The sequence below is a fragment of the Podarcis gaigeae genome (genome assembly GCF_964106915.1).
Source record: "Podarcis gaigeae genome assembly, chromosome: 2".
In the NCBI taxonomy this organism is placed as follows: Eukaryota; Metazoa; Chordata; class Lepidosauria; order Squamata; family Lacertidae; genus Podarcis; species Podarcis gaigeae.
Genome location: NC_139679.1, coordinates 117,857,066 through 117,875,965, shown reverse-complemented (window position 1 = coordinate 117,875,965; position 18,900 = coordinate 117,857,066). Strand labels below are relative to the sequence as shown.

General features: G+C 44.5%; 4 protein-coding genes across 9 annotated transcripts in view; 1 reads left to right on the top strand and 3 right to left on the bottom strand.

Moving 5' to 3' along the window:
* LOC310837528 (uncharacterized protein) overlaps positions 1-18,900 on the bottom strand; it is a 331,410-nt gene that overhangs the window by 21,644 nt on the left and 290,866 nt on the right. The gene's annotated exons all lie outside the window — the stretch shown is intronic.
* Positions 1-18,900, top strand: part of LOC310837236 (uncharacterized protein) — a 501,393-nt gene that overhangs the window by 344,645 nt on the left and 137,848 nt on the right. The window lies entirely within an intron of this gene.
* The window catches only part of LOC310837598 (uncharacterized protein), a 202,246-nt gene that overhangs the window by 141,262 nt on the left and 42,084 nt on the right, over positions 1-18,900 (bottom strand). The gene's annotated exons all lie outside the window — the stretch shown is intronic.
* On the bottom strand, positions 4,629-18,046 carry LOC310837309 (uncharacterized protein). Of its 2 annotated transcripts, none has more exons than XM_083723684.1 (4): positions 17,947-18,046; positions 13,724-13,924; positions 10,867-11,009; positions 4,629-7,233 (listed from the first exon to the last, which is right to left on the bottom strand). In XM_083723684.1, the coding sequence occupies exons 3-4, from the start codon at positions 10,934-10,936 to the stop codon at positions 4,955-4,957; spliced, it is 2,349 nt and encodes a 782-aa protein (XP_083579810.1). In that variant the 5' UTR covers positions 10,937-11,009; positions 13,724-13,924; positions 17,947-18,046; the 3' UTR covers positions 4,629-4,954. The 2 variants fall into 2 exon arrangements, with proteins under 2 accessions (XP_083579810.1, XP_083579811.1); XM_083723685.1 differs by having other exon boundaries at positions 4,629-7,230.

Here is an 18,900-nt window from a genome sequence, read left to right as displayed (position 1 = left end):
TCCTGCTTGGCAGGGTGTTGGACTCGATGGCCCTTGTGGTCTCTTCCAACTCTATGATTCTATGATTCTATGATTCAATTGCCATTTCCCGCAAGCCCTTCCTTCCTTCCTTCCTTCCTTCCTTCCTTCCTTCCTTCCTTCCTTCCTTCCCTCCATCTCTTCCCTTTTCACTCCGATGCAGAGCAAATTGACACCAAGGGAAGAGTCATCCCCACAATGATGCTGGGGAATAGAATGGAGCATCTCCTGCTCCCCGCTGCCCCTTCACAAGTTGCAATATACAAAGTCACTGGAATGTGCTTTGATAAGAGAGAACACTATGAAGCTCTTTTATTCCTCTTTTTTTAAATAATAAAATAAAATTCATTCCAGTTGCACCTTAGAGACCAAGTAAATTTGTTATTGGTATGAGCTTTTGTGTCCGTGCACACATCTTTTTTATTTATTTTTATTTTGTTTCGACTACGGCAGACCAACACGGCTACCTACCTGTATCTTTTTTAATAAATATTTTTATTAATTTTCACAATTAAACCAAATCATCACAGATGATAAAAATGGAAAAAAAGATTTCAAACAACTGTATTCACATAGTATTAAATCCACGTTATGGGACTGAATCCCTCCCCCTGGTTCCTTGTGTTATCTCAATTTATGCATGTCAATCAAGACTTTATCTCTGATCACCTCCAAGTAATGGCAAGTTCTTAAAGAAATGGGAGTGCCTGATCACCTCATCTGTCTCTTGAGAAATCTCTATGTGGGACAAGAAGCTACAGTTAGAACTGGATATGGAACAACTGAATGGTTCAAAATTGGGAAAGGAGTACGACAAGGCTGTATATTGTCTCCCTGCTTATTTAACTTATATGCATAATTCATCATGCGAAAGGCTGGGCTGGATTAATCCCAAGCTGGAAATAAGTTTGCTGGAAGAAATATCAACAACCTCAGATATACAGATGACAAAACCTTGATGGCAGAAAGTGAGGAGGAATTAAATAACCTTTTAATGAGGGTGAAAGAGGCGAGCGCAAAATATGGTCTGAAGCTAAACATAAAAAAAGAAGATCATGGCCACTGCTCGCATCATAGGAGGGGAAATAGGAGGGGAAGAAATGGAGGCAGTGAGAGATTTTACTTTCTTGGGCTCCATGATCACTGCAGATGGTGACAGCAGTCACGAAATTAAAAGACACCTGCTTCTTGGGAGAAAAGCGATGACAAACCTAGATAGCATCTTAAAAAGCAGAGACATCACCTTGCCAACAAAGATCTGTATAGTTAAAGCTATGGTTTTCCCAGTAGTGATGTATGGAAGTGAGAGCTGAACCATAAAGAAGGCTGATCACCAAAAAAATGGGAGCTTTTGAATTATGGTGCTGGAGGAGACTCTTGAAAGTCCCGTGGGCTGCAAGAAGATCAAACCGATACATTATGAAGGAAATCAGCCCTGAGTGCTCACTGGAAGGACAGATTGTGAAGCTGAGGCTCCAATACTTTGGCCACCTCAAGAGAAGAGAAGACTCCCTGGAAAAGACCCTGATGTTGGGAAAGATGGAGGGCACAAGGAGAAGGGGACGACAGAGGACGAGATGGTTGGACAGTGTTCTCAAAGCTACCAACATGAGTCTGACTAAGCTGCGGGAGGCAGTGGGAGACAGGAGTGCCTGGCATGCTCTGGTCCAGGGGGTCACGAAGAGTCAGACAGGACTAAACAACAACGAGATTGAATTGTTAATAAGATCAGGCACATTCCTTATGGCAAACATGTCATTGGGCATTCCAGTGACTGTTGGCATCCTCCTTGATGAGCAAATAAAAATGATTAGAGCTGAGTTTAATGAAATGGGGAATGAAAGTGGACTAGAGAAGGATGAAATGCTACGTTTTTGTATATATATTTTGTACAGATTGCTCTTGGAATGGCACACAAGAGATGAACAGGTCAAATCTGTAAGGATACACTGAGCAAAGGACTTGGGGCACAACATTCAGATTGCAGGTTGGGAAAAGTTATGGAAAACGGATTTGAAATTTAGGGCTGAAAGAAAACTATATGAAAATGATGTAGCCGTGGTAGTTGACTCCTAGTAAGCTAGCAACAATGTATAGAACCAGTACAAATACCTGCTGGAAATGTAAAGAGAAAGAAGGTACCTTTTATCATATGTGGTGGCTGTGTGAGGTAATACAGTGGTGCCCCGCAAGACGAATGCCTCGCAAGACGAAAGGGTTTTCCGTTTTTTGAGGCACTTCGCAAGACGAATTTCCCTATGGGCTTGCTTCGCAAGAAAAAAGCCCATAGGGAAATCTCCGGGGACCTCTTTTAAATGCTGGCGGTGGGGAGCAAAGCCTTCCCCCCCCCTCCGGCCTTCAGAAGAGGTCTAGGAAGGCCGGCGGGGGCTGAAAGGCTTTGCTCCCCACCGCCAGCATTTTAAAAGCAGTCCGGGATAGCAGGGAAGCGCTTCCCGCTATCCTGGACGGCTTTTGAAGGCAGGACATCTTCTGAAGGCGGGCCTTCCCGGGAGAACGGACGGCTTTTGAAGGCAGGCGGAGGGGAGCAAAGACTTTCGCCCCCCGCCCGCCTTCAGAAGAGGTCCAGGACCTCTTCTGAAAGCTGGCGGGGGGCGAAAGTCTTTGTCCCCCCTGCCTGCCTTCCCGGGGGCTTTTAAATCGCCCCGGGACAGCGGAGAAGTCCTCCGCTGTCCCAGGGTTTTTTAAAATGTTGGCGGGTGGCAGCGAAGCCTTCGCTGCTGCCCGCCAGCATTTTAAAATGCTGTCCCGGGGTTTTTTTTAATGCTGGGGGTGGGAAAGAAAAGCCCTTGTCCCCCCCCAGCCTTCAGAAGAGGTCGAGGGACAGACTGTCCCGGACCTGGTCTGAAGGCGGTTTCCATAGGAATGCATTAATTGATTTTTAATGCATTCCTATGGGAAACTGTGCTTCGCAAGACGAAAAACTCGCAAGACGAAAAAACTTGCGGAACGAATTAATTTCGTCTTGCGAGGCACCACTGTAAAAGCTTTCTGGGAGATGATATATAATGAATTGAAAAAAAAATGTTTAAAATAACTTTTGTATATATATAAAAAAAACAGAAGCTTTTTTATTAGCAGGAAAACCTTTTATGCATGTGACAAGAGCCACACAGTTGCTCCTAGGCTAGAGGTGGAACGAAGACAAAATCGCGCCCAGAGAAGAATGGTAAATCAAGCTGTTGGACCATGCCAAAATGGCAAAACTGACTGGAAAGTTCAGGAACCAAGAAGACAAAACTTCAAGAAAGAATGGGGGAAATTTATAATTTATTTATTTATAATTTATTTATAATTTATTTAGGAGACTACCGTAAGCAAATGAAAACATTAGCAGGATTTTAATCTCACTTGTAATGTAACAAATTCGATGGATAATATGGATAGATATAAAATATAGATTTGATAATAATAAGCAGTTGAAAACGCTGACATTAGGACCCATGGAGGGGATGGGGGTGTCTCAAGATTCGGAGAAAACTCTGTATATGGAAATGTATTTGGTTTTGTTGTAAATCTGTATTTGAAACATCAAATAAGAACTGAGAGAGAGAGAGAAGGATGAAATGGAAACAAAGAGGACACAGATGTCAGCGTGCTTGTGTTGTTCACTTGTGTTCTTTTGGTGGTGAGAGAGGTTGGGGTTGGCCTAGGGTGTGGTTGTTTGTTTGTGATTGGCTGTGGTGATCTTTGTTTTCGTGTGTGAGTGGGGTGGGTGGGTGTTTTGGGTCAGGTTAGCCATATTGATTTGTATGCTGTTGGTGGATTATTGTCATTGTCCTGTTGGGCTGTGTATGTGATAAAGAGGAGCCATACCGGGGTGAAGGTGCCTCAACAAATGAAATGGATTTGTAAAAATGTTACATGGGGAAAAAAAATACGAGGCATTACACTTACACTGTAAAACAAGAAAACCCTTAATAAAATATTTTTTTAAAAAAACAAACAAAACAAAAAAACAAAGAGGACACAGAGACTTCAGGGAGCAATTTCGATAAAGGGTTGCCAGAAAATGGAAAAGCTCTTTGCAGAGGAATGAAAAAGTAGAATTGTGATATCGGAGGAGTGGAATGAAGCCATGGATAGAGAAATGAAGAGACACCCTGAGCCAACAGAGAGAGAGTTGAGAGAGAAAGGTCTCTGTCTACAACCTGGAAATTCAGTTAATGAATACACAATAAAAAAAGGATTGTGGCATACTATTTTAATATATAAATAGAATAAACTCTTGTGTGGACAAAGATGGAAAGATATTTTAACATTTACTATGGAGGAATGGTTGAAGTTAATAGAGGTAAAGTTCATATGTTTGTTTAGAGGAAAATCATTGCTGAAATTTATTAATAGCAATAATTAGAGAACCCCCTTTGGACTTTTTGTTTATAAAGGAATATGAACTAATCAGATACATTTGGAATAGAAGACTGGGAAAATATTACCTAACAGAAAGTAGATCTGTTGGATGTCATTCTAGGGTGAATATTTTTAATAGTTTATTTTATCTAACAGACAGGCGGGAGAATCAGAAGTCGTTTTCTCTTTTCTTTTCTTCTATATTGTTTTCCTTTGGTATATTCTCTTATCCATCTCTCTTTGTTTCTGTTTTTTATTTAGATTTGTTTCTTTTATCTTATTGTATTATTAAAAATCTGCAACAAAATCTTATTTAAATAACATTTCCCGCACTCCCAACCTTTACCGTATATGCTTTCTATTCTTTATGGAGTCTCTGGTGTTTTTTAAGGTTTCTCTGTGAGAAACATTTCCCACACTCTACACACTGGTAAGGCCTCTCTCCTGTGTGGACTCTCTTGGGTATAAGAAGCTCCAACTTTTCAGAAAAACATTTTTCACACTCCAAGCATTTGTAGGGCTTGTCTCCTGTATTGATTGTCCAAGGGATTATGAGATATGCTTTCTAGGGTTCCGATTTATTATGATTTCTCTCGTGCCTACGAAGGTTCTTACTCTTGGTAAATAATTTTCCACATTCCGTGCATTTGTAGGGTTTATCTCCTGCATGGCTCTTCTGATGGATCATAAGCCGCCATTCGCTAGCAAAACATTCCTCACACTCTGTGCATTTATAGACTATCTTTCCTGTGTGGATTCTCTGATGTTTCAGAAGACCGTCTCTTCTCGAAAAGAATTTCCCACACTCTGAGCATTTGTAGGGCTTCTCCCCTGTGTGGGTTCTCTGATGAAGCACAAGACAGTGTTTCCTAGAAAAACATTTCCCACAATCTTCACATTTATGGCATCTATTTACTGTATGCTTTTTCTGGTGCCCCTTAAGGGTATGTGAATGAGAAAATATCATTCCACAGTCCAAACATATATATGGCTTTCTTGGGTGAATTCTCTTATGTCTCATAAGATGTGCTGAAACAGAAAAACATTTCCCACAATCTTCACATTTATAAGGCCCCTCTCCTATGTGCACTCTCTGGTGTTCATCAAGGTCTGCTAGGCTGGCAAAGTGTTTTCGACATTCCACGCATTTGTAGGGTTCCAAATTAGTATGATTTCTCTCGTGTCTACGAAGGTTCGTACTCTTGGTAAAGACTTTTCCACATTCCGTGCATTTGTAGGGTTTCTTTCCTGCATGGCTTTTCTGATGGATGATAAACTGTGATTTGCTTGTAAAACATTCCTCACACTCTGTGCATTTATAGGATATCTCACCTGTGTGGACTCTCCGATGTTTTACAAGACTGTCTCTCCTTGAAAAGCATTTCCCACACTCTGAGCATTTGTAGGGCTTCTCCCCTGTGTGGATTCTCTGATGAGTCACAAGACCCTCTCTCCTAGCAAAACATTTCCCACATTCCAAGCATTCATGGCATCTATTTACTGTATGCTTTTTCTGGTGCCCCTTAAGGGTATGTGAATGAGAAAATATCATTCCACATTCCAAACATATATATGGCTTCCCTGGGTGGGCTTTCTTATGTCTATTAAGATGTGATGAAGTAGAAAAACATTTCCCACAGTCTCTACATTCATAAGGCCCCTTTATTGTGTGCACTCTCTGGTGTTCATCAAGGTCTGCTAGGCCGGCAAAGCATTTTCCACATTCCCTGCATTTGTAGGGTTTCTCCCCAGTGTGGATTCCCTGATGGATTTCAAGTTCTGACGGCGAAACAAACCTTTCCCCACACTCCGCACATTTATGGGGCCTCTCTCCACTGTGAACCGTCTGATGGCTCAAAAGGGCAGATTTATCAAGAAAACATTTCCCACACTCTGTGCATTGATATGGTTTCTTTCCTGGGTGGATTATCTGGTGTTGAACAAGATCTGATTTTGTGGGGAAGCGTTTGCCACACTCCAAGCACATATGAGGCTTTTCTCCTGAATGGGTTCGCTGATGAATAACAAGTTGTGGCCTACAAGAGAAGGCTGACTCGCAATCACTGCATTTGTGGCAATTCTGTCCTGTGGGGATTTTCTGGTGCACAAGAAGCTGTGATCTCCAGAGAAAACTTTTCCCGCACCCATCACATCTGTGGGGCCCTGTGTGGATTCTCTGATGTTTCACAAAAACTGATCGGCTAGGGAAATTTCCCCCACACTCCAAGCATTTATATGGTTTCTTTCCCGAGTGGCCCTTCCGATGGATCACAAGGACAGTGTGCTGAGCAAACGATTTGCCACATTTCATGCACTTATAGGGTTTACCCCCCTTGTAGATCTGTTGACGTCTCACCAGTTGCCGCCGTCTAGAAAAGCTCGTCTCCGACTGTAAGTATTTGTGTCGTTTATTTCCTGTGTGGAGTCTCTGGTGTTCAGAAAGCTGCAATTCCTGAGGGAAACTTTTCCCACACTCCAAGCATTTGTACGGTTTTATTCTTGCGTGGGCTCTGAGATGCTTCACAAAAGCCGAGAGTGGGGAATGTTTCTCTCCACACTTCCGGCAGTCATAGGAGTTGTCTGCTGCGTGGACCTTCCGATGGAGCACAAGGACGGATCGATGAGAAAACGCTTCCCCACACTCTGCACACTTATGGGGTTTTTCTCTTTGGCGGGTACTTTGGTGGCTCAGAAGCCCTGAACTCTGACCAAAACATTCCCCACTCTCACTGCCGTTCTGGGCCTTCTCTCCTGTGTGGATTCTCTGATGTCTGTCAAGAGCCCACGTGGAGACAAAGCTCTCGCCACAGATTGGGCAGGTATAATTTCTGCTGGTGTCATCTGCTTAGAGAGAGAGAAGGGTGGAAAGTTAGTCTGAGTCTGGAAGAGAAGGAACCACACAATACAAACTGAATAATGGTTGTGCTATGATACGCAAGATATGAAGCCTGAACCTGTGAAAGCTCTCACAACCCCCCACAATTTACATTAAGTGTAGCCAGGGGTAGGCCCAGATTTGGGCATAATGCCCACAGCCCCTCTGTTCTCCACACAAAGTGGCCTCACTTTAGTCATCATCATCACTTTTAATTTGAAAACCGTCTTTCTGTCTTATGATACCCAAGCTGAAGAAACAAAGAACGTACACCATCTAATGTGATAATAAAACATAACTTTAAAATAAGCAACCTACGTCAAATAAATTAGCATTCAACAATGACTAGAATAGTGTAAAATAATATTAAATATTATAATAGTATAAAATAATTAAATATTATTATATTATAAAACATTATAATAGTATAAAATAATATTAAATATTAAATATCAGCATATAAAAATTAAACAGAAACCCACTCTTAACAATTACAATAAATAACTTCCAAGCTACAATCATTAACACAACAGCAAGCCACAGTGCATAACATAATACAGTGGTGCCTTGCAAGACGAAATTAATCCGTTCCGTGAGGCTCTTCGTATAGCGGTTTTTTCGTCTTGCGAAGCAAGCTCATTGACAGCTTAGCGGATTAGCGCTATTAGTTTTGCGAAGCGCCTCCAAAACGGAAAACCCTTTCGTCTAGCGGGTTTTCCGTCTTGCGAGGCGTTCATCTTGCGGGGCACCAATGTAGAATAAAAAAATTGAGAAGCAGAGACTGGAGGATGGGACAAGACAGGTGGAAGAAGGCCTTGCCTGATGAAGTCTCTCCCTCACAGAAGTGGCTTTTCAGGATGTGCAAGTGAGTATACAGTGGTGCCCCGCAAGACGAATGCCTCGCTAAACGAAAAACCCGCAAGACGAAAGGGTTTTCCGATTTTTAGCGGCTTCGCAAGATGAATTTCCCTATGGGCTTGCTTCGCAAGACGAAAGCCCATAGGGAAATCTCCGGGGACAGCGGGGAAGCGCAGCGCGCCTTCTCCTCTGTTCCCGGACCTGTCCTGAAGGCTTGCGGTGGGAGGAGGGTTTTTCCTCCCCACCGCCAACATTCAGAACAGCCTTCCTCCCACCGCAAAGCCCTCCTCCCACCGCAAACCTTCAGGACAGGTCCGGGAACAGAGGGGAAGGCGCGCAGCGCTTCTCCTCTGTTTCCGGACCTGTCTTGAAGACTTGCGGTAGGAGGAAGGTTTTTCCTCCCCACCGCCAACATTCAGAAGGCTGTTCTGAAGGCTGGCGGTGGGAAGAAAAGCCCTTCTCCCCCGCCAGCCTTCAGAAGAGTTCCCCGCAGGGCTCTCCAAGCTGCAGATAGCAGCCTGCTGCCCCTATCCGCAGCTTGGAGAGCCCTGCGGGGAAGTCCTGCAGGGCTCCCCAAGCTGCGAATGTCTGCCCCGCATGAGGGGCGCTCTGCTTAAGAGACCCCTCGTGCGGGGCAGCAGGCTGCTATTCGCAGCTTGGAGAGCCCTGCGGGGAAGTCCTGCAGGGCTCCCCAAGCTGCGAATATCTGCTCCGCGCGAGGGCGCTCTGAAGCAGAGCGCCCCTCGCGTGGGGCAGCAGGCTGCTATCCGCAGCCTAGGCAGCCCTGCAGGAACTCTTCTGAAGGCTGGCGGCGGGAGAAGGGCTTTTCTTCCCACCGCCAGCCTTCAGAAGGCTGTTCTGAAGGCTGGCGGTGGGGAGAAAAGTCCTTCTCCCGCCGCCAGCCTCCAGAAGAGGTCCGGGGACACAGAGTGTCCCCGGACCTGGTCTCAAGGCGGTCTCCCTAGGAACGCATTAATTGATTTTCAATGCATTCCTATGGGAAACCGTGCTTCGCAAGACGAAAAACTCGCAAGAAGAAAAAACTTGCGGAACGAATTAATTTCGTCTTGCGAGGCACCACTGTACAAGGCTGCCATCCAGATCACCTTATCATTGGGGTCAGGTTCCCAGCAGCATTTTTTATGTTTCTTGCTGGCTAGGTGACTCAAATTCCAAACTTTTCCAAACATAGCTTTTTTCGGCTGTGGCTCCGATCTGGTGGAACGCTCTGCCACAAGAGACTAGGGCCCTGCGGGACTTGACATCTTTCCGCAGGGCCTGCAAGACAGAGCTGTTCCACCAGGCCTTTGGCCAAGGCACAGCCTGACCCCTTCCTTTGGTAATCCTCACAGAACTCTAGCCCAATGCTTGCCATTAATTTGATTTTGAATTGATTTTAGAATGAATTGATTTTAGAACGCTGTGTTACTTTTATTGTTGTTAGCTGCTCTGAGCCCGGCTTTGGCTCGGGAGGGCGGGGTATAAATAAATTATTATTATTATTATTATTATTATTATTATTATTATTATTATTATTAAACCTTGTAATGAGGTAGTGATAGGTTGTTACAATCCCACCCCCCCCCACCTTGAAAGCTACATTGAACCGGCACAAGGAAGGTGTGAATGCATGGCGGACTTTGGGCTTTGAAATTTCAACACCGCCCCGTAAAACGCCGAAATTCGGTGCCCCAAACAACTCTCCCCTTCCAATGTTCCTCATTGTTGTGGTGCCCCCAGCGGCTCCCTCTTGGCTTGGTGTTCCCCTTAACCTGCCTTTGGTGAGTGTGACACTCTCCTCTGGCACAGTCTGTGGCATAATGTCACTGTCTGCATAAATTGCTCCTTATTTCTTCTTTCCAGAAGATTCCCCGGTGCACAATGACCTCTGGATTCCTCTTTAACAACAACAACTTTATTACTGTATTTTTCGCACCATAGGACGCACCGGACAATAGGACGCACCTTGTTTTAGAGCGGGGATAACAAGAAAAAAAAAATCTCCCCCTCTCTGCCCAGCGCCCCTTCAGCAGGAGGCGCTGCGCAGAGAGGGGGAGAATTTCCCCCCTCTTGTTTTCCCACTCTAAAACAAGGTGCCGTTCAGGCAGCTACCTTGGAAGCCTGGAGAGCGAGAGGGGTCAGTGTGCACCGAACCCTCTCGCTCTCCAGGTTTCAGGTTCCTTTCGACCTGCTCTTTGGGGCTGGCGGGGGGAAGCCCACCACCAGCCCCAAAGAGCAGGTCAGGGCTCAGCGGAAAGGCGCAGCGGAAAGGCTCCTGCCATAGTCGCGCGTCACCTCTTCAGCCGGGAGAGGGTCGCGGGACTATGGCTTCTTTAGCCCCGCGCACGCTCTCCCGGCTGGAGAGGTGACGTGTGGCTATAGAGGCTCATGCCATAGCCGCACGTCACCTCTCCAGCCGGGAGGGGGTCGCGGCTATGGCGTCTTCGCTCCATAGGACGCACACACATTTCCCCTTCATTTTTGAAGGGGAAAAAGTGCGTCCTGTAGAGCGAAAAATACGGTACTTATACCGTGCCCAACAGGGTGGGTTTCCCCAGCTACTCTGGGCGGCTCCCAACAGAGGACTAAAAACAAAATAAAACTTCAAACATGAAAAACTTCCCTACACAGGTCTGCCTTCAGATGTCTTCTAAAAGTCAGTTAGTTGCTTATTTCCTTGACATCTAAAGGGAGGGAATTCCACAGGGCAGATGCATGTGAAAACCATTTAGTCACTGACCTACCTGGACTGGCTGGGCGACAGTAGGAGTGCTCCAGCAATAACATCGCTCCCAGGGAAAGGCACTTCTGCATCGTTCTCCTTGGTTTTCAACTGATGGCTTGGCAGAGGATCACGACGGATGTGGGGCCGCCTCTTTTTACCACCCTGTATGAAAATATAACTTTCAGCAGTGGCCTCTCATTGGTCTATGAGATAATAATAATAATAATAATAATAATAATAATAATAATAATAATAATAATAAATTTATGCCCCAGCCACTCTGGGTGCCTCCCAACAGAATTAAAAGCACAAGAAAATATCAAACATTAAAAATGTCCTTAAACAGGGCTACCTTCAGGTGTGTTCTATAAGTCAGTTGTTTATTTCCTTGACATCTGATGGGAGGGTGTTCCACAGGGCAGGAGCCCAACATTTTGAATTGCACCAACACTTTGAATTGTGCTCGGAAACCTACTGGCATTGACTGACCAGCAAGAAGACCTTGGGGTCATAGTGAACAGCTCAAAGATTTTGGCCCAGTGTGTGTAGGGAGTCTGTGAAAAAGGCAAATTCTCCATACAATATCATAGTGCCCTTATACAAATCTATGGTGCAGCTGCATTTGGAATAATACAGGTCACCGCACGTCAAAAAGCATTTGGGGCTTTTCAGAAAAGCAAAGTGAGAGGTGACACGATAGAAATTTATAAAATTATGCATGGCAGGACAAAAGTGGAAAGGGTGAAGTTTCTCCTTCTCTCTCAAAACACTCGAATTTGAGGACATGAATGTTGGAGGATTCAAGACAGAGAACACCTTCAGCCCCTCCATTGTTTCAACTTGTCCAGACCATTATGTGTCTCATGGATCCCTAGAGTTGCCATATTTCAGAAAGTGAAAATCTGGACACAAGTTTTTGAGCTTTTTCTGGGCAGGGCAAATTCATGGAAATTCACCAAATTCTACACCTCTGACATGGGTTGCTGTACATCTGGATTTTTCTGGACATTACAGCAATTTCCACCCGGACACCATTTCTGACAGCCGGATCCTGGCTATTTTCAGGAAGTTCCAGATGCATGGCAACCCAATAATCCTGTCTGCCAATCTACCCCCCGCCCCGCACAACCAGAAGCTTCTTATGGGAAGTCTGTTATGTCCTGAAAATCCCTATTGTTTTCCTGCCACCACCAGTGCAGGATTAAACCCTGTGGAGGCCCCTAGGCAGTCGAGATCTCGGGGGTCCTCTCGTAAATGGTATCCTAATAAGTTTTTGATTTTACCAACCAACAATTTAAATAAGCCAATTTTGATCCACCACCAATTATTTCCAATGATACTGCTGCACTCTAATAGAGCATCCACCGATTTTAGGAACAAAAGTCCAAGGGGACTTCACCTCCCCCTTTACTCTCACATACACACCTCACTTTCCAGGAAGGTTTTCAAGCAGAGGTTGTAATGTATGATTTAGCTGAATTTGGCACTACAATCAGAATTCTATGGCAAAGGAAAATACAAAATAGGACACAAACAAAAAAACCCAGAAATGCAATCATCTGACTTCGGGAGGGTGGAGTGAGGGCTCTGGGATAGTGCCAGAGCCCTGGCAACGCCCTATCTATCTATATATCTATCTACACACACAATTATTTGTGCCTTTTTCATTACAAGTTTTCGTATTCCATTGATTTACTCATACAATCATGGTCATCGACTTCCCTTCCCCCTTCCAGATTCTGTACTCTCTAATTCTACCACTCCCTGCTCTTTCCCTCACACATCCGCTTAGGAAAGCATGTGTCTGAGCAGTTTCTGCCTTGCCCCACTCCTTTCCAGGGGAAAACTTGCTCTTTAGGATAGGTTGGATCAAAGGCCAATATAAGAAGCAAAAGAAACACCAGAATTACAATGATCTGGCTTCGGGGATGGCAGAGCAAGGGCTCTGGTATGGTGCCAGAGCCCTGGCACTGCATTCTCTTAATATATATATTATCTTAATATATATTTATGCTTTTTTCCATTACAAGTTTTCATATTCTATTCAATTTACTCACATAATCATAGTCATCAACTTCCCTCCCCCCCTTCCATGGTTCTAGATATCTACCCATTGCAACTGCATATTCCACTGGCTCCATTGCAGGGGGTTGGACTAGATGGCCCTCAGATCCCCTTCCAACTCTACAATTCTTTGATTCTGTGATTCAGCCTCTCCCCACTCTTTCCCTCACACATCTGCTTAGGAAAGCACATGTCTAGGCAGTTTTCCCCTTGCTCTGCTGCTTTCCAAGGGAAAAACTTGCTCTTTAGGGATAGGCTGGATCAAAGGTCAGTCTGGGGGAAATCTGAATTGCTGCTTGCTCCTCTAACTGAGCACGAAAGAGCAGTTTTGGAGGTTAGGTGGGGGGCCAATAGTGTGGATAAGCTCTTAGACGCATACCTCCCCTCTCCTACTTCTCCCCCACATTCACACATTACATGAGTCAGCTGCAGCTTCTCTTCTGTGATAAGCTCCCACAGGAAACCCTGCAAGTGACCTCAGTCTTGCTCCAATGTGCTTTTCCTTATCACAACAATCCTGTTCCGCCTCTTCCCCTTCCTGCCAAGAAGAGTACCTGAGGGCTGATGGGAGAAAGTAAAAGTGCATTGCACTGTGGGGCTTCTTAAGCCTTCTTACCCAGACCCAAAGCCTTCTGGGAGATGTAGTTTCTTCCAGTGTTTCTCAAATATGGGTACCCACCCTACAAAGTCTCATCATTCTTTACCACTGGTCCTGCAAGCAAAGGATTATGGGAGTTGTAGTCCAACAATAACGGGGACTCAAGTTTGATATACAGTACAGCACAATATAAGGAGATTTCAACTAGACTTACGAAAGAACTTTCTGATAATAAGAGCTGTTCGACCGTGGGAACGGTCTCCCTCGGGAGGTTGCAGAATCTCCTTCCTTGGAAGTTTTTAAGCAGAAGTTGGATGGCCATCTGTCATGGATGTGTTAGCTGAGATTCCTGCATTGCAGGGGGTTAGACTAGATGACAGTCGGGGGCCCCTTCCAGTCCAAATATTCTATGATTCTATTAAACAAAAGAAGCAAAATAAATATAATTATCTGGCTAAAGGAAGGCAGAGTGAGGGGCTCTGGGATGCTACCCGAGCCCTTGCACCACTCATTCATTCATATATACATTATAAATAACATTACAAGAGTTGGCTGCAGCTTCGTTTCCCAAAACTGCCTAAGGGCATCCTGCAAGAGACCCATCCAATGTGCTTTTCCTTATCACAACAATCTTGTTCTGCGTCCTCTCCTTCCCACCAAGAAGATTCCTTGAAAAAGAGGGCTGAGGGGAGAAAGCAAAATCCCATTGCATTCTGGGGCTGCCCAGTCCTTGTCTTCTTTCTTATCCAGACCCAAAGCCTTCTGGGAGATGTAGTCTCTTCCAGTATTTATCAAACTTAGGTACCCACCCAAACAATGTTAGACTACAAACACCCATCATTCCTGACCACTGGTCTTGTTAGCTAGGGATGTTGGGAGTTGTAGTCCAAAAACACCAGGGGATTCAAGTTTGAGAAAAAATGCTTGCAGCTCAACCCTAGGTAAGCTGTTAGGTATGGGATCCGGGAAGGTGCTTTTTTAAAAAACACAACTTAAAACTGTAGAGTGTTGAAAAACAGGTGCTGTATGTTTGTTCAATTGCACTTTAATTGCTTCTTTTATTTCTTATTTTTAATCCTATTTTTTATATTGCCTTTTACAATTGAATGGGTTAGCTGAGTTTCTTGCATTCCAGGGGGTTGGACTAGATGACCGTCGGGGCCCCTTCCAATCCAAAGATTCTATTATTCTATTAAACAAAAGAAGCACAAGAAATATAATTATTTGGCTTAAGGAAGGCAGAGTGAAGGGCTCTAGGATGCTACCCGAGCCCTTGCACAACTCATTCATATACAGTGGTACCTCAGGTTAAGTACTTAATTCATTCCGGAGGTCCGTTCTTAACCTGATACTGTTCTTAACCTGAAGCACCACTTTAGCTAATTGGGCCTCCCACTGCCGCTGCGCTGCTGCACAATTTCTGTTCTCATCCTGAAGCAAAGTTCTTAACCCGAGGTACTATTTCTGATTATGGGATGCGGGAGGGTGTATTTTTTAAAAAACTGAACTTAAAACTGTAGAGTGTTGAAAAACAGGTGCTGTATGTTTGTTCAATTGCACTTTAATTGCTTCTTTTATTTCTTATTTTGAATCTTATTTTTTATATTGCATTTTATTGCTATTACAATTGGAATTCCATGGCACAAGAAAAGACAATATAAGAAGCAAAAGAAACACCATAATTACCATTATCTGGCTTCGGGGAGGGAAGAGCAAGGGCTCTGGTATGATGCCAGAGCCCAGGCACTGCATTCTCTTAAAAATATATATGCTTTTTTCCATTACAAGTTTTCATATTCCATTCAATTTACTCACACAATCATAGTCATCAACTTCCCTTCCCCCCCTTCCATGGTTCTAGATATCTACCCATTACAACTGCATATTCCAATGGCTCCATTGCAGGGGGTTGGACTAGATTACCCTCAGATCCCTTTCCAACTCTACAATTCTTTGATTCAGCCTCTCCCCACTCTTTCCCTCACACATCTGCTTAGGAAAGCGCATGTCTGGGCAGTTTCCCCCTTGCTCCTCTCCTGCAAGCATTGTTTCTCAACCTTGAGTCTCCTGGTGTTTTTGCACTACAACTCCCCAAAACTTGCTCTTTATGGGTAAGCTGGATCAAAGGCCAATCTGGGGGAAATCTGAATGGCTGCTTGCTCCTCTGAGCACGAAAGAGCAGTTTTTATGGGGGGGATTCAAGAGTAAGTGTGGATAAGCCCTTAGACCCGTGTCTTCCCTTTCCGGCTTCTTACCCACATTCACCTGTTACACAATTCAGCTGCAGCTTCTCTTCTGTGATGAGCTCCCAAAGGACAGCTTTCAAGCGACCTCCATCCTGCCCCATGTGCAGCCTTCACAGAAAGGTTTTCCCCTCTAAAGTCCTATTGCAAACCCCTTGTTTTTCCTCCTCCACTTCCTGCCCTGATAAGGAGGACTCAGGGGAGAAAGCAAGAGCCCATTGCATTGTGGGGCTTCCCACGCCTGGCGTTCTTTCTTTTCCAGACCCAAAGCCTTCTGGGAGATGTAGTATCTTCCAGTGTTTCTCAATCTTGCTCCTGTTTTTTTGGACTACAATTCCCATAATCCCTGGTCCCTGGTCCTGCAAGCAAAGAATGATGGGAGTTGTAGTCCAACAACACCTGGGGACTAAAGTTTGATATACAGTACAATATGATATAAGGAGATTCCAACTAGACGTACGAAAGAACTTTCTGATAATAAGAGCTGTTCGACCGTGGGAACGGTCTCCCTTGCGAGGTTCCAGAATCTCCTTCCTTGGAAGTTTGAATCAAGGTTGGATGGCCCTCTGTCATGGATGCTTTAGCTGAGATTCCTGCATTGCAGGGGGTTAGACTAGATGACCCTCGGGACCCCTTCCAGTCAAAAGATTCTATGATTCTATTAAACAACAGAAGCACAATAAATATAATTATTTGGCTTAAGGAAGCAGAGTGAGGGGCTCTAGGATGCTACCTGAGCCCTTGCACCACTCACTCATTCATATATATGTTATATATAACATTACACAAGTCAGCTTCAGCTTCTCTTCCCAAAACTCCCTAAGGACACCCTGCAAACACCCCCTAATTTTCCTTATCACAACAATCTTGTTCTGCGTCCTCCCCTTCCCACCAAGAAGATTCCTTGAAAAAGAGGGCTGAGGGGAGAAAGCAAAATCCCATTGCATTCTGGGGCTGCCCAGTCCTTGTCTTCTTTCTTATCCAGACCCAAAGCCTTCTGGGAGATGTAGTCTCTTCCAGTATTTATCAAACTTGGGCACCCACCCAAACAATGCTAGACTACAAACTCCCATCATTCCTGACCACTGGTCTTGCTAGCTAGGGATGATGGGAGTTGTAGTCCAAAAACACCTCAAGTTTGAGAAACAATGCTTGCAGCTGAGCCCTATGTAAGCTGTCATTTATGGGATCTGGGAGGGTGTTTTTTTTAAAAAAACAGAACTTAAAACTGTAGACTGTTGAAAAACAGATGCTGTATGTTTGTTCAGTTGCATTTTAATTACTTCTTTTATTTTTTATTTTGAATCTTATTTTTATATTTCATTTTATTGCTGTTACAATTGGAATTCCATGGCCCAAGAAAAGACAATATAAGAGGCAAAAGAAAAACCAGAATTACAATTACAGTGGTACCTCTGGATGCGAACGGGATCCGTTCCGGAGCCCCATTCGCATCCTGAGTAGAACGTAACCCACGACTGTGCATCTGAGCATGTGCGGGTCATATTTTGCCCCTCCGCGCATGCGTGTGATGTCATTTTGAGCGTCTGCGCATGCAAGAGTGGCAAAACCCGGAAGTAATGCATTCCGTTACTTCCGGGTTGCTGGGGAGCGTAACCTGAAAACACTCAACCTGAAGCATATTTAACCCGAGGTATGGCTATATCTGGCTTCGGGGAGGGCAGAGCAAGGGCTCTGGTTTGGTGCTAGAGCCCTGACATGGCATTCTCTTTTTCAAATTTTTTTAATGTGCTTTTTTCCATTACAAGTTTTCATATTCCATTCAATTTACTCACACAATCATAGTCATCAACTTCCCTCCTCCCTCCATGGTTCTAGATATCTACGCATTACAACTGCATATTCCAATGGCTCTATTGCAGGGGTTGGATTAGATGGCCCTCAGATCCCCTTCCAACTCTACAATTCTTTTGATTCTACAATTCAGCCTCTCCCCACTCTTTTCTTCACACATCCGCTTAGGAAAGTACACGTCTGGGCAGTTTTCCCCTTATCCCACTCCTTTCCAAGGGAAAAACCTGCTCTTTAGGTTGGATTAAAGCCAAACTGGGGGAAATCTGAATTGCTGCTTGCTCCTCTAACTGAGCAAGATAGAGCCGTTTTGGGGGTTGGGTATTCAAGAGTAAGTGTCGATAAACCCTTAGACCCGTATCTTCCCTCTCTTGCTTCTCACCCGCATTCACCTGTTACAAGTCAGCTGCAGCTTCTCTTCCGTGATGAGCTCCCAAAGCGACCTGCAGTGCGGGAAATGCTTCTACCAGAGAGCCTGTTGCATTGTGGGACTTCCCACGCCTAGCGGTCTTTCTTATCCAGACCCAAAGCCTTCTGGGGGATGTAGTATCTTCCAGTGTTTCTCAAACTTTCCCCTCCCTGTTTTTTTTGGGACTACAATTCCTACCATTCCTGACCACTGGACCTGCTAGCTAGGGATTATGGGAATTGTAGTCCAACAACACCTGGACTCAAGTTTAATATACGGTACAATATAAGGAGATTCCAACTAGACTTACGAAAGAACTTTCTGATAAAAAGAGCTGTTCAACTGTGGGAATGGTCTCCTTTGGGAGGTTGCAGAATCTCCTTCCTTGGAAGTTTTTAAGCAGAAGTTTGAGTAAAAATGCTTCGTGTTGAGACCCAAGTAAGCTGCTGTTTATGAGGAACTGGAAGAGTGCTTTTTAAAAAACTATTTAAAACTGTAGTGTTGAAAAACAACTCAAATCACAGCATTGGGCAACAAAAAGGAATCAAACCACCCCAGGATAAGATAAAACACAACAATGAATTGTGTAGACAGGTGGTGTGAGTGGGTGTCTGTGGGGGGGGGTTAGGCTCAAGTACAAAATGTGTGTTCCGTGTTCAAATTAAGGCTTAAAACGGGAGGACAAAGCTGTGACCACAACCCAGGCAGAAAACTTTGTTCCTAGCATAATCTGCTCACAGAGGAAGAGAAAGGGGAAGACAGGGTTTGTTTCTGAACCCGGCACTGTAGAAACCTCAGAACAAAGGAACATAGGAATCTGCCTTATCCAGATTCACACAGTTGTGTCACTTGAAACCAGATCACACGAAAATTGCTGGTGGCCTTGGTGGACCACTTAATGCCTTTTCCATCTGTTGTAGCAACTGT